The sequence below is a fragment of the Cinclus cinclus genome, chromosome 23, assembly GCF_963662255.1.
Source record: "Cinclus cinclus chromosome 23, bCinCin1.1, whole genome shotgun sequence".
In the NCBI taxonomy this organism is placed as follows: Eukaryota; Metazoa; Chordata; class Aves; order Passeriformes; family Cinclidae; genus Cinclus; species Cinclus cinclus.
In genome coordinates this window covers 4,719,397-4,731,612 of record NC_085068.1, presented here as the reverse complement: position 1 = coordinate 4,731,612, position 12,216 = coordinate 4,719,397, and the positions used below count along the sequence as shown (strand labels likewise).

Sequence of the window (12,216 nt, the reverse complement as noted above, 5' to 3'; positions counted from 1 at the left end):
ACACCTAAAACAAACACACCCGGGACGTAGAAACTCGGGGACTGCTCACACGGTGGCAGCAGAGCAGCACGGTGCTGCAGGAATCAGCACGGCGGGGATGCAGCAGGGATGCAGCTGATGTGAGAGGGATGCAGCAGGGATGAGGATGATGTGAGGGGGGATGCAGCAGGGATGAGGCTGATGTGAGAGGGATGCAGCAGGGATGAGGCTGATGTGAGGGGGGATGCAGCAGGGATGAGGATGATGTGAGAGGGGATGCAGCAGGGATGAGGATGATGTGAGAGGGATGCAGCAGGGATGAGGTTGATGTGGGAGGGGATGCAGCAGGGATGAGGTTGATGTGAGGGGGGATGCAGCAGGGATGAGGATGATGTGAGAGGGATGCAGCAGGGATGAAGCTGATATGGGATGCAGCAGGGATGCAGCTGATGTGAGAGGGGATGCAGCAGGGATGAGGATGATGTGAGGGGGGATGCAACAGGGATGAGGCTGATGTGAGAGGGATGCACCAGGGATGAGGTTGATGTGAGGGGGGATGCAGCAGGGATGAAGCTGATGTGAGAGGGGATGCAGCAGGGATGAGGCTGATATGGGATGTAGCAGGGATGAAGCTGATGTGGGAGGGGATGCAGCAGGGATGAGGATGATGTGAGGGGGGATGCAGCAGGGATGAGGTTGATGTGAGGGGGGATGCAGCAGGGATGAGGTTGATGTGAGGGGGGATGCAGCAGGGATGAAGCTGATGTGAGAGGGGATGCAGCAGGGATGAGGCTGATATGGGATGTAGCAGGGATGAAGCTGATGTGGGAGGGGATGCAGCAGGGATGAAGCTGATATGGGATGTAGCAGGAATACGGCTCCTGCAGCCTCCACTGCCAGGAGTAGGTCAGGGGCAGAAAGCCACCAAGACCCCCCTCTCAGCCCAGGACATCACAGACACAGGCAGTGTGGCTCCTCCGCTTGCTGTGGCTCCGGTGCAGGAGGTGACCTGTGTCACCCCACGCAAGGTCTGGTGCAGATCCCACATCACAAGGAAGGGTAGAAGCCTTACCAGGACTGCTGTGGCACTCTGACATGTTCCTGGCTCCTAAAGAGCTCCCAAAACTTAAAAACCACAGATGGGATGGACTAGCACCCACACCCTATCCCATGCACAAATGACACCACCAAATCTCAGCAGGGAACTGCTCCAAGTGCAGCAAATCCCACCATGGTCTGTGCCCAGCTCATGTTTGCTGTGCTCAGCAGTTGCCCTTTAATGCCACCCTTAATGCTGGATTCCAGCTGCAGGTGATAGAGTTGGAGAGACAGCTGGCTTCTCCCGAGTTTTTCCTATTTTTCTTTGCTCCAGTTTCCCCCATTTCAGACTATGGTGGCTCTTACCTCCTCTGCAGCTGCTCCCAAACCCAGGAGGCTGCTTCTGTCAGAAATAAAAGAAAAACTACATCTCTTGATCTGTACCCTGATTATGGGCTTGAAATTCATTGTAGGTTGCCCTTGCTTCAGCCTGCAAAACAGCCATTGACCCCAAAACAGCATCAGGCCCCACTGGAAGTGCTGGCACAGTCCTACAGGTGACCAATGCCATCTGAATAATAGTAGTAGTAATAATAATAACAATTATATCAACCTGTACATTGATAACAATAATTTATCCAGTTGGAGCACAACATCTTCTGATTTCTCCATCCCTTCTGCTTTTCTTGATCCTTCTCATTATATTTTCCATATACGAGCAGGACATCTCCTGGCTGTCCTTACTTACCTTAAACCCCTGAAATCACATTTCATAGGAGTGCAGACAGTCCCAGACTCCTGCCACAATTATTGCATCTGGGAGCAGGCATTTGGCTGGGAGCTGGTAAAAGCTGGCCCAGCCTTGTCCTGAATTCTCCCATCACCCCAGAGCCCCCAAAAATCACATGGCACTCAGGGTGTGCTGCACCCTGGTGCTATGACAGAGAATGCCAACACCCATCCAGGCTCTCCAATTAAACCACGTGGAGTTCATCCATACTTTAAAATAAGCTTTATTTAGATCTTTTATAATTTTATATTTGCATCCATGCCTTCAAGGATTCTCCCCCACTCACAGAGGGAAAAGTTAAATCTAATGTTACCCATAATTCATATGCTATTTAGCAAAGTTCTCTTTTAAATAAATCATCCTCTTAGTAATTTTTAGAATTACTTCCTAATTTACAAAAAAGCTGAAATGCAAAGGAAACTACTTGATAACAAGGAGATCTCTCATCTGTTCGGGTGGTTTAGAGTTTAAATTATAAAAATGCAAGGATAACAGAAAAAAAACAAACCAAAACAAAACCCAAGAAACAACAAAATGTATAAAAATGCTTCTCCGCAGAGAAAAGATGCCATGGGGCAAAGCCTGCCCTGCCACCCCAGGAGAGCCTGGGGGGGCTGGTCCCTCTGTCACCCCCTCCATGGCCTCTCTGCATCATCCCTTGGAATGGAATACACAGCACGAGGGCATCGGCTTAGTTTGGTGATTTAAGACAAAATACCCTTTTTTTTTTTTTTTAAACCAGGGTGCACGTACTGGAATTAAGAAAAATAATACACTATTATAGTTCATTAAATAAATCTTAATACATTTTTTAAGAGCTTAAAATTATACTGTAAGCATTAAAGCATAAGGTACTTATCTTGGCATAAGCAGAGCACGGCACGTGTTAGTGAAGAGGGGAAGCGGCCGCTGCGCCGGGGGGGGGGGGGGTGGTTTGGGGGCAGTTCCAAGGGATTTGGAAAAACAAGCTCCACCTGTGCTTCCAAATCACCCCAAAGCCAGAAAAACCTTCCTAGTGGGGACTCGTACCGATTTCCCCAGCCCCCTCCGACGGCAGTAACACCCCAAATTGGAGTGGGGTGGCCAGCCCTATCTGGGCAATGTCTTGGGATATGGGATATCTTGGGATATCACCTTTCCCCTTGCTGCCAGCTCGTGCTGGATCCCCCTAAATTTTACTTGAAGCAAAGGGTGAGCCCCCCCAAAAGCAGGGAAAAAACAGCGGGCAAAGCTTCCACCAGCTCACCCCTGTCTGATTTTCCGGCATGTGTTTAGGTTTGCGTTTTCCAAGGCGTTAAGTGCTCCTGGGGCAGCTGAGGGAGCCTGGGCTGGGGGGTCCACAGCCCCAATCCCCCCCAACAGCAACTTCCCAGGACAGTACAGTACAAACACCCCCTTCCTCCTCCCCGCCCCATCCCAACTGACGTGGAAAAATATAAAAATCCCAAAACTTCTGCAATAATTTAGTTAGAATAGCTCCTCTGGGTTTGTGCAAATAAATTAAAACAACTAAAAAGGAACGTTAAAACACTTATTTCCAGACTGGCAGGTGTAACAACCAGCCCGGGTTGCCTCTGCGGGGCTCGGCCAGGAAGACATCGCAGCGAAGGAGATTTTCATGTCGTTGTTTTTGTGTGTTTTCACTCTAAGATCCCTCAGCTGGGCAGGTCCTCTGTCCCCAAGCGAGGACATCCCACAGGCTGGGCTCCGGAAAACAGCGGGTTTCGGACAAGAGACGTCACAAGCACAAAGTGCACAATATTTCTCATATTTACAGAGACACAGCAGTCCTTCAAGTTTCAAGTTTTGTCAAAAGAACAAGAAAAAAGGAAAAAAAAAAAACCCCTCCCAAAACAAGAAAAAAACCCCAACCCAAACTGACAAACTGAAGCGACAACAAAGGAGTGACCGGGATGGAAAAAACAAAAACAAAACAACAAGAAAGGGGGAAAAAACCAGGAAGTTACGACACAGCTGCATCGCTCCCAAGACAACAGGTAACACGCCCACAGGTGGGACGGGGGTGTGGGATATGGGATATAGGATATGGGATATGTACATGTGCAGGGCCGGGAGAGGCTCCGGCGCCGTCACCAGTCCGCGTCCTCCTCGATGTAGTAGTCGGGGGCTGTCCCGTCGAAGAGACCGGGATCGAGGGACTTGCGCTGCTTCCCCCGGGCAAACACTCTGGAGATGGAGCCAAAGCCCATCTTCTCTTTCTTCTTTTTCCGTTTTTGGTCTTCCAGGTCTTCTAGAGACTGTGGGAGGAGAAGACACAAGTTTGAGCACCCAGCTTTTCTTTTACCGCTTTACCCCTTTGTTCACATCAGGGATGATGGTCCGTGTGGTTCCAGTCCCAAAAAATATTTGCATCTAGATCCCATAAAATATTTTCATCCAGGTCCAAAGTAATGTTAAGATCCTGGACCAAAATACAGTAATATTCCTGAGACCTGTATGGTGGAATTTGCAGTGAAATTGGGCCCCCTCTCCACAGTTCTGGGATTTTGGCCTCTTTAATTCAACTGGATCAGAATTCCAGCTCTGGGAATAAACAGTCAAGAGCATCTGTCTGGAGTGCAAAAATATCCCAATGTTTTAGAGCCAAATACAGAAGAATAACTTGCTTTGGCTGGACCTTATAAAAATCAACGCTGCAATAGGCCTGAGCTCAGTGAATGCCTACAGCATTACCCTGGATTTCGGGGCAAATTATGGCAATATGAGACATCCCAGACTTACAATTCAAGATGACTTCCATTCATCCCAAACTGGTGCCTCTGACCCACCACCCCCAAGTACTTTCTAGCACAAGAAGGGGTCTCACAAGCAGGATTTGAGAGGATTTGTGCCCTACCTGTACGATTGGATTGTGCAAGTTCTTCTGTACCGGTCCAGGACTGTCCCCCTGCGGCACAAGGAGATGGATCCATTGAATCAACCCTGATACAGCCCAAGACCCTCCACCCCCAGGGCAAAAGGCAGCAGTTTTGCAGCTGAAGTGCAGTAGGGCTGGGATAAACCCTAGGGCAGCAGCTTTCCAGGTCAGCCGAGCCCCAACGTGCCCCCCCTCCAAACCCAATGCCGTTTTGGGAAGCGGATGCCCCACAGAATCCCCAGAGCCCATCTCTCCAAAGCAAGGCATCAAAGCCCCAGCAGGCAGGCCCTTACATTGCAGAGGGAGTGCGTTCGATGCCGGGGGGAGTTGATGTCACTCGGCGTGGATGACCGGTCACCCTCGGCCGCGGAGGCGTCGGAGATGATGGACGGCTGCCGGGAATGGCAGGGGCTCACTCTGACCGCTGGAAGGCAGGAGGAAAATGGAATCAACGCCAGCACAGCCTCTGATGCACTCCCAAAAACATTCAGGGAGGAGTGCTCCTGACCATCTTCTTTCCTCCCCCGGAGGGGTTTGGCTCTGAGAACTTGCCCATGTCCCGATGCATGGGGTGCCCACCTTGCCGGTCTGCCGAGTGCTGGGGGTGTGAGTGGTAGAGGGTCTGCTGGCTCTGCCGGATGGCGGCGGTCAGCGGGAGGTCAGCCTGCATCACCCACTCCTGGTTGCCGTTCAGCACCGTCTCACCCGGCATGGCCAAGGAATGGCGCTTGGGCACGTCCTTGGTCAGCGTAGCCAGGGACTGCTTGGCCTGGGGAAGGACATCAGGGTGGCGGTGATGGAGTGGGAAAACCATATGAACGTGTCCTGGAGCAGCAGAACAAGCAGCAACACACTGCACACCAAACCCACCCTCCCCTGGGCAAGCCAAGATCCCAATTGTGCCACTCAAAATTCAAGTTATTTTTGAGTGATGTTGCCCATGCCAAGGGTATCGAGATCCTTTTGAGAGATGGAATATTTTCCTCTCAGTATTGCAGTAGTGCAACCATTGCGGCAAACACTCAGATCTACATAAATTATCCAGCTCACCATGGCCAGCTCGGCCTCCAGTTCCTTCATGCGGTTGTCCTTCAGGTCGAGCTGGGAGCGGAGGGCACTGGCGTGGTCTGTGGCTTCCTTGGCCTGCCGCCGCAGCTCCCACTTCTCCCGCTCCAGGAGGTCCTTCTCCTTTGCCAGGGCTTTCACCGCATCCTCGCTCTCCTGCCGGGACAGAGGAGGGTCATCAAAAATCCATGTGCTACTAAAAACCCCTCTGTCGCAACCTCCTTGGGGAACGCCCAACCACGAGCAGCATCTTCAGGTGTCACAAGAGCCCTGTGCTGGAAGGAATGTCAACCCTTTTTGGGGAGATCCAGAATGCAGCTGGTTCCCAAAAAGAAATGCTCACTGTGCACCTGGTTAAAATTACATCGAATTCCCTAGGTCTGGCTCTATTTCCTCCAGTGCTTATTTAACCTTAAACTGCTGTGGTCCATCCCAACTGTAACAAGAGTCCAGCTGGGGCTTTAGTGGGGTTTTACCAGACTATAAACCAGGTTTCACACTCAACCTGCTGCCAGCCCTCTGTGCCACGAGACCATGGTGCTGGGCTCTGCACTTACTTTCCTGTGCTGTTCGTAGTTCCGGATGAAGTCGCGGAGCTGCTCCTCTCGGCTCTCCAGTGTGGCGTACAGCTGCTGCATCTGGCTCACCAGGTCTGTCTTCTCCCCCTTCAAGCGCTTGCGGTCGGCTTTCATGGCTGTGGGAGAGAAGATCACTCCAGCATAGGAGGCATGGCAGCCTCTTGACTCCATCTCCTTTATTTTTCAAAGGAAAAAGTACCAAAATTACAATGCGGGGGGCTGGGCTGGGATGGGAGAAGATGCCAAATTCATCCCCATTGCTGCATCCCTCAAAATGCCCATCACGTCATCACTGTGGCTCCTCATCACTGCCCATCCTCCAAGGGGCAGCTCAGAGCCTGGAAAAGGAGGTTTGGGAGCAAAACTGCAGCCTGACCCTCAGGGCCTGGTGCAGGAAAACCTGCTGCTGCCTTTCCAGGATAAATAAACCACCACCAGTTTATTTTTAGCAGCGAGGCAGATTCCAGAGCACTCCCACAAGCCCAGGGCACAGCTCCCCAAGTGTCCCCTTCTAGCTCAGTGATGCTGTGTCAGGATGAAGGGATGGAGCAGAAGCACGTGGGACCTGATGGGTGTTTCAACAGCCCTGAGAGGAAATCAAAGCCTTTATGTTTTCCCTCCTCATTGCACCAGGGAGGGATGCTTGCTGACTGCTGACCACTGACCCCAGGACAGCTGCAGAAGTCTGGCAATCTAGGGAGAATTACAGAAATCTCATGTAGGACAAGGAGTTTGGGTCACTTCTGTACATCAGTGCTTTACCCAGTACTGAACCTGGTCCTTGGCAGTGCTGCAGAAGCCTGTGTGGAGCCCTGGGGCTCCCTGCTCCAGATACACCTCACCCCACCCCACCGAAATAATGCCCAGTTTAGGAATCAGATCACAAATATTTCATTATATATTCCTGCTTTTCCACCCTGAACAAGTGCTATGAAACACCCTCTGCCCCTCCAACTCTCCCTGCACTCGTCATATTGAATCACTCAGTCTTGCAAGTTGTTGTTCATATTATAAAAAAAATCTTAAATGCCCCCAAAACTCTCCAGAAAAAAACAACCCCAAAGCCACCAAGGGCTGTGTATACTACAAAACTGTCTCCATGCACACATCCAACCTTTCTCCATCAGATTACAGAAATCACAGCGGGTATTTCAGCCCATGCTGCATTTTCTACCCCCTGTAATGAGTCACTTCATCTGGGGACTTAAACTGCACGTAAGGTACCTTTGGGCTCCTCTCAACACGTGGGGACAGTAAAGACAATGTAAGAAATACAAGGAAACCATGACTGTGGCACTCTGAAAGGGAATTAATTTCCATCACGCACCTTTGGCACTCTTGGCTTTGAGCCTTTGCTTCACCCAGCACAGGGGAGCTCTGCTCCCACCCTCCTCTGCTGGGAACCCTCAAAAGGAATTTCCACCTCCCTGTAAGCAGGGAGAGCATCATTATTTGATGTGCAATGAAGCCCCCAGGCACCCTCAGGCAGAATAACCTGACAGCAGGAATCACTCAGCCCTGTACGTGTGCTGGAATAAACCCCAAAATCAGAGCAGCCCTCCCAACCCCATCCAGCTCTGTGCAGCTCCCACATCCCAACCCAGCTTGTCACAGTCTCGAGAAGGGTTTTATTCAGGTATGAACTTCTGTGCACAGGTTTTACTCTACTTTTTTTACCGTTTCTTACTCTAAGTTTGTGCTGGGAAGATGAACAATAAATCAAGTGCTTGGAATGGAGCTGTAAGGAAAGGAGGGGGTTTTCAGGTGAGAGGAGAAAAAGATGGGGGAAGAAATCAGACTAAATAGTGGTGGAAGAGGGAGATGCTCGGGACTATAGAGGTTTTTATCTTTTAATATCCGAGAGATTAAACTCTTTGGACCAACTATTCTGCCATTAAGCATTGGAGATAAATCAGAACACCAAAAACCAGAAAATGAGGTAGGAAATGCTGCAAAAATTCACATTGTCCTGTGACAAGGAGCCTTTCTCGTCCACTTCAATGAACATGACTCCTCCTGGGACAGCTCAGCCTCTTCCGACACCAGGACTTCCCTTACTTTTTTCCCATCTTAGGAAATTACTACAGAAACCCTCTAAAAACAATCACAACCACACCCATGTCTTTGAAAAAGCCCTTTCCCACTGCCTGTGTGTACTTAACCACCACCTTCCCCTGCCCAATTCTTTCACAGGAATTAAAAACTTGCTACAAAAGAAAAATTCATGATAAGTTGACCAAACCATACTGGGGTGAGATCCGAACCCCACAGACACATATATATCCATATATGTAAAATTTAATTTCCTCAAGGATATTGGGAGGCTCTTATAAAAGTTTAAGTCACATTTGCCAATCTCTGAAGCTGGAGGCGACAAAAGAATCCTAATGAATTTAATTAAATAGTGAGTCTCCTATAGCATAAACACTCCTTTAATTAGTGGCAGTGTTCAAGGCCCTTGAAGATTTACAGAAAACACATAATCACTCACCAATTAAAAAAAAAAAAAGAAAATGCTCTGAAGTACTATTAGAAGAGGGGGAAACTATCTCCCAAGGTTGAATATGTATTGATATACTAATATTTACCAATTATGCCAGTGTATCAGTATTAGAAGAAGATTATGAGTTTTGGGTATTAAAAGAGCAGATTTTTTCCTATTAACCCAACAGGACAATTTACCATTTGTTGCATTTCATATTTGAGAGATTTGCTGAAATTAACAGACTTTTTTACTCCCCTCTATTACTCTCCGTCCTCCAAGAATGATTAGCTCCTAAGCTTAAAGAAGATTTATCAGTCATTTGAGAACTTCATTCCAAACCAAATTAATAGGAAATTAATTGAAAAAGGCAGGAGAAAAATAAAAAGTGAGGCAGAATTGAGCTGTGAGGGCTGCCAGCAGCTCCTGGACGCAGCCCCACTTGCTGCAGCAGCTTAATTTGTCCTTAGCAAACAAGCCCAGCTAATTACTCGGTCGAGGAAAACGAGCCTTTGCAATCCATGACCAGCCAAGGAGGGATAAAGCAGCTTTTCCCTGGCTATCAGGGCCATCTGAGGAAGTGAAATGCCTTTTTCCTTTAATCTGATGATCCAGGGCCAGGTTTCTATATCCCAAACCCCCACAAGCATCCAAATAAATTCCCCAGCCCATCGGCACAGTGGGCTCTGGCCAAACCTCTGACCTCTTCATAAACCCAAGAAAAGAAGCAAGAAATCCTAAACCCAGACCATGAGTGGAAAGTACTTCTCTTACTTGCATTATTAATTTTCCCCTCCCCCTCAAAGCACATGGCAGAAGGAGAGGGGGGACCCAGCAGCCCCCCTTGTACTCAGCAGCTCAGCAGCAGCCCTGGCAGCAAGAGACAGGGGAGATGGGTTGGGATGAGCTGGGTGAACCCCCCAGCTCTCAGCACCATCCCCACCTGCACCAGGTCACCCTGCCCTCCTGTCATTTGAGCTTCCACCTCCTGCCACTTGATCTGCCCCTCAGTCCTTTGGGAGAAGAATGATGGACACAGAGATGTAACAGGACCAGCTCCGTGCTGGGCTCCTCCTGCAGCCAAAACAATTAAAAATCCACCCCCTCGGTGCCTTTTATTCCCAGCTCTATGTGAGGAGCCAAAATCCAGTTGCTCCACTGGAGAGGCACAGCCTTGTCTGGGACAGCAGCAGGGCTGGAACCACCCAGCAATGTCCCTGCTGGAAGTGTCACCACCCCGTGGCCCCAGGCTGATCTCACCATCCAACAGCTTCCAGCTGGGAATTAGCTCCTGTATCCTAAACCCAGGCATCCCCTCCCAGGATGGTGGATGCTCTAAACATTGCCTTTGCTCTTTGAAATTAGCAGTATCAGATTAAGGGGATATCAATTACAGAACATCCTGATCTGGAAGGGACCCATAAGAATCACTGATGTCCAATCCCTGGCCCTGTGAGGGTTTGGAGTGCTCCGCCATCCAGCTGAGGGTCCCTTGGAGGACATATGAGTAATAATTAATTTGACTACCTTGATAATGTGATATTAGATGAAAAACTACTGTTTGAACCACAGAAGCAGCATCTCTGCCCAGTTTCACAGTCCTGGGATAAGGCAGCAATGCCCGACATCCACCAGGGCACTGGCAGACAATGCAGCACACCCTTGAACTCCAAAGAGCAGCTTCCCGTAACTCCCATCTACTTCCAAGTCCTCCTCTCACTCCACACAATGTGAATTTTCATGCCAGGAACAGAATCAGAGCTTTATCACTCACTGAATCACAAACTTATTTTCTAATTCAGGGAAGAGCATCCTCAGGGAGCACGGCTGGAACCCCAGCAATGCCCTGCATAACAGGAATGTGCAAACCCATCCTGTCCCATTAACATTTACTTAATTTCTCCTGTTTCTTCCTTGCAGCCATGAAATCCAATATTGTCACCATGACCAACCCATAAAATCAGTATTGCAGTGCTACTCCTTGCTTTGAAATTGAAGATGCATGTGTGGCCCCCAGGGCAGCTGCCACCATCAGGGAGATCTTGACTTTGAAAACATCAACGTTCTGTGGTGTCAGGCAGAGCCATCACTCCTGGGTGCATGGAGGTATGGAGCAGTCAGGAAATGAGAGCCCAAAGTCAAATTTCAGGAAAAAGTTAGGTGAGGTAATACTCCTGGGGAAGTTTACCTGGTAATAGCCAAGGACTTTCCAAACCTGACCCAGCAGTCAACAAGGTGGTCAATGACTTCTGAATACTTCAGGTGGGTCTTCAAAGGAGAACAACAGGATTTCTGTAGAAATTCATGTCCTTATAGTGGAGATGGCTTCCTTGGCTGGGTCCATGGCTGGGACATCCATCTGCCAGGACACCCATCCAGTGGGACACCCATCCAGTGGGACACCCATCTCCCAGGTAACACATCCTTCTGGGATATCCATCCGATTCAATCCCCATCTTCTGAGTCATTCTTCCACTGGGACACCCATCCCCTCATTTTTTTGCTACCCACCCCCTCACTGCAGGAAGTTGAGTGTGCTATGGATTTCTGTAGGAGGCTTCCCCCAGCTCAAATATTATTCTTGGGGTGTCACAGCTTTGAGCTGAAGGTGAAGGAGGGAGAAAACCAGGCTACAACCCATTTGTGGAGCAGAAGCAACCAACCATGAAGTTGGTTCATGATTTTCCAAGCAGCAGGGAAAGCCAGCCTGAGGTTTCCACCCTGGCACTCAATAAGGAAACAGAAACCAGGTTTGGTCTCCACATGATAATCCCGCAGGCAAGCTCCAGCATATTGGATAAACCTTCCCAGAAATGGGGTTTATGCCATCAGCCCACACGCTCATGGATGTCACCCAGCCAAGAGGCTCCTTGAGTCCCCCAGGTGCTTTGGGCACAGTCCCTGCCCACAGCAGGACCAGCAGTAATAAAGCTGTCTGCAACTTCTCCCCTCAGGGATTTCCACACCAGAAATCCAGACCACATCTATACCTTTTCAGCCAGGACAGGGGTAATAATAACTGCACTAATGCTGGAAGCACAATTCAGAGTCCCAGCCATGGCAGAAGTGGAGAGGGTGGTAGGATGTAGCACTATGGGGTTTTAATTGGATGTTAATGGATTTTTAAAAAGTGCAAGAGGTGGAAGTAGCCCAGGAAAAAAGTGGAATAAAGATGCACAAAGCACATGCTGACAAAAATAAAGAAACTGGTCGAGTTGCTCTTGCAGAGTCCCCTGTGCTGGGCCAGATCCCTGCTCCTACCCTCCACAGCAAGGACTTGTTAGCATGGCACAGGGAAGATGTAGCACAGGCTTATCAGCTTTATCCCTGTGCCAAATGCTGTTGGGAAGGGCTGGAAACACACCTCCAAAGGGAGACAGTGAACCCACCCTCCATGGAAACCATC

At 49.4% G+C, this 12,216-nt stretch overlaps 1 protein-coding gene across 1 annotated transcript in view; it reads right to left on the bottom strand.

Annotated features, from left to right (window-relative positions):
- Window positions 1-3,897: 3,897 nt before the first annotated feature.
- The window catches only part of KAZN (kazrin, periplakin interacting protein), an 82,716-nt gene continuing 74,397 nt past the window's right edge, over window positions 3,898-12,216 (bottom strand). Inside the window, exons 3-8 of the mRNA XM_062507700.1 lie at window positions 6,308-6,444; window positions 5,736-5,906; window positions 5,265-5,454; window positions 4,979-5,109; window positions 4,665-4,715; window positions 3,898-4,065 (exon numbers count right to left, since the gene is read on the bottom strand). Of these exons, the coding sequence (XP_062363684.1) occupies window positions 3,898-4,065; window positions 4,665-4,715; window positions 4,979-5,109; window positions 5,265-5,454; window positions 5,736-5,906; window positions 6,308-6,444 (848 nt within the window). The remainder of the gene's footprint in view (window positions 4,066-4,664; window positions 4,716-4,978; window positions 5,110-5,264; window positions 5,455-5,735; window positions 5,907-6,307; window positions 6,445-12,216) is intronic.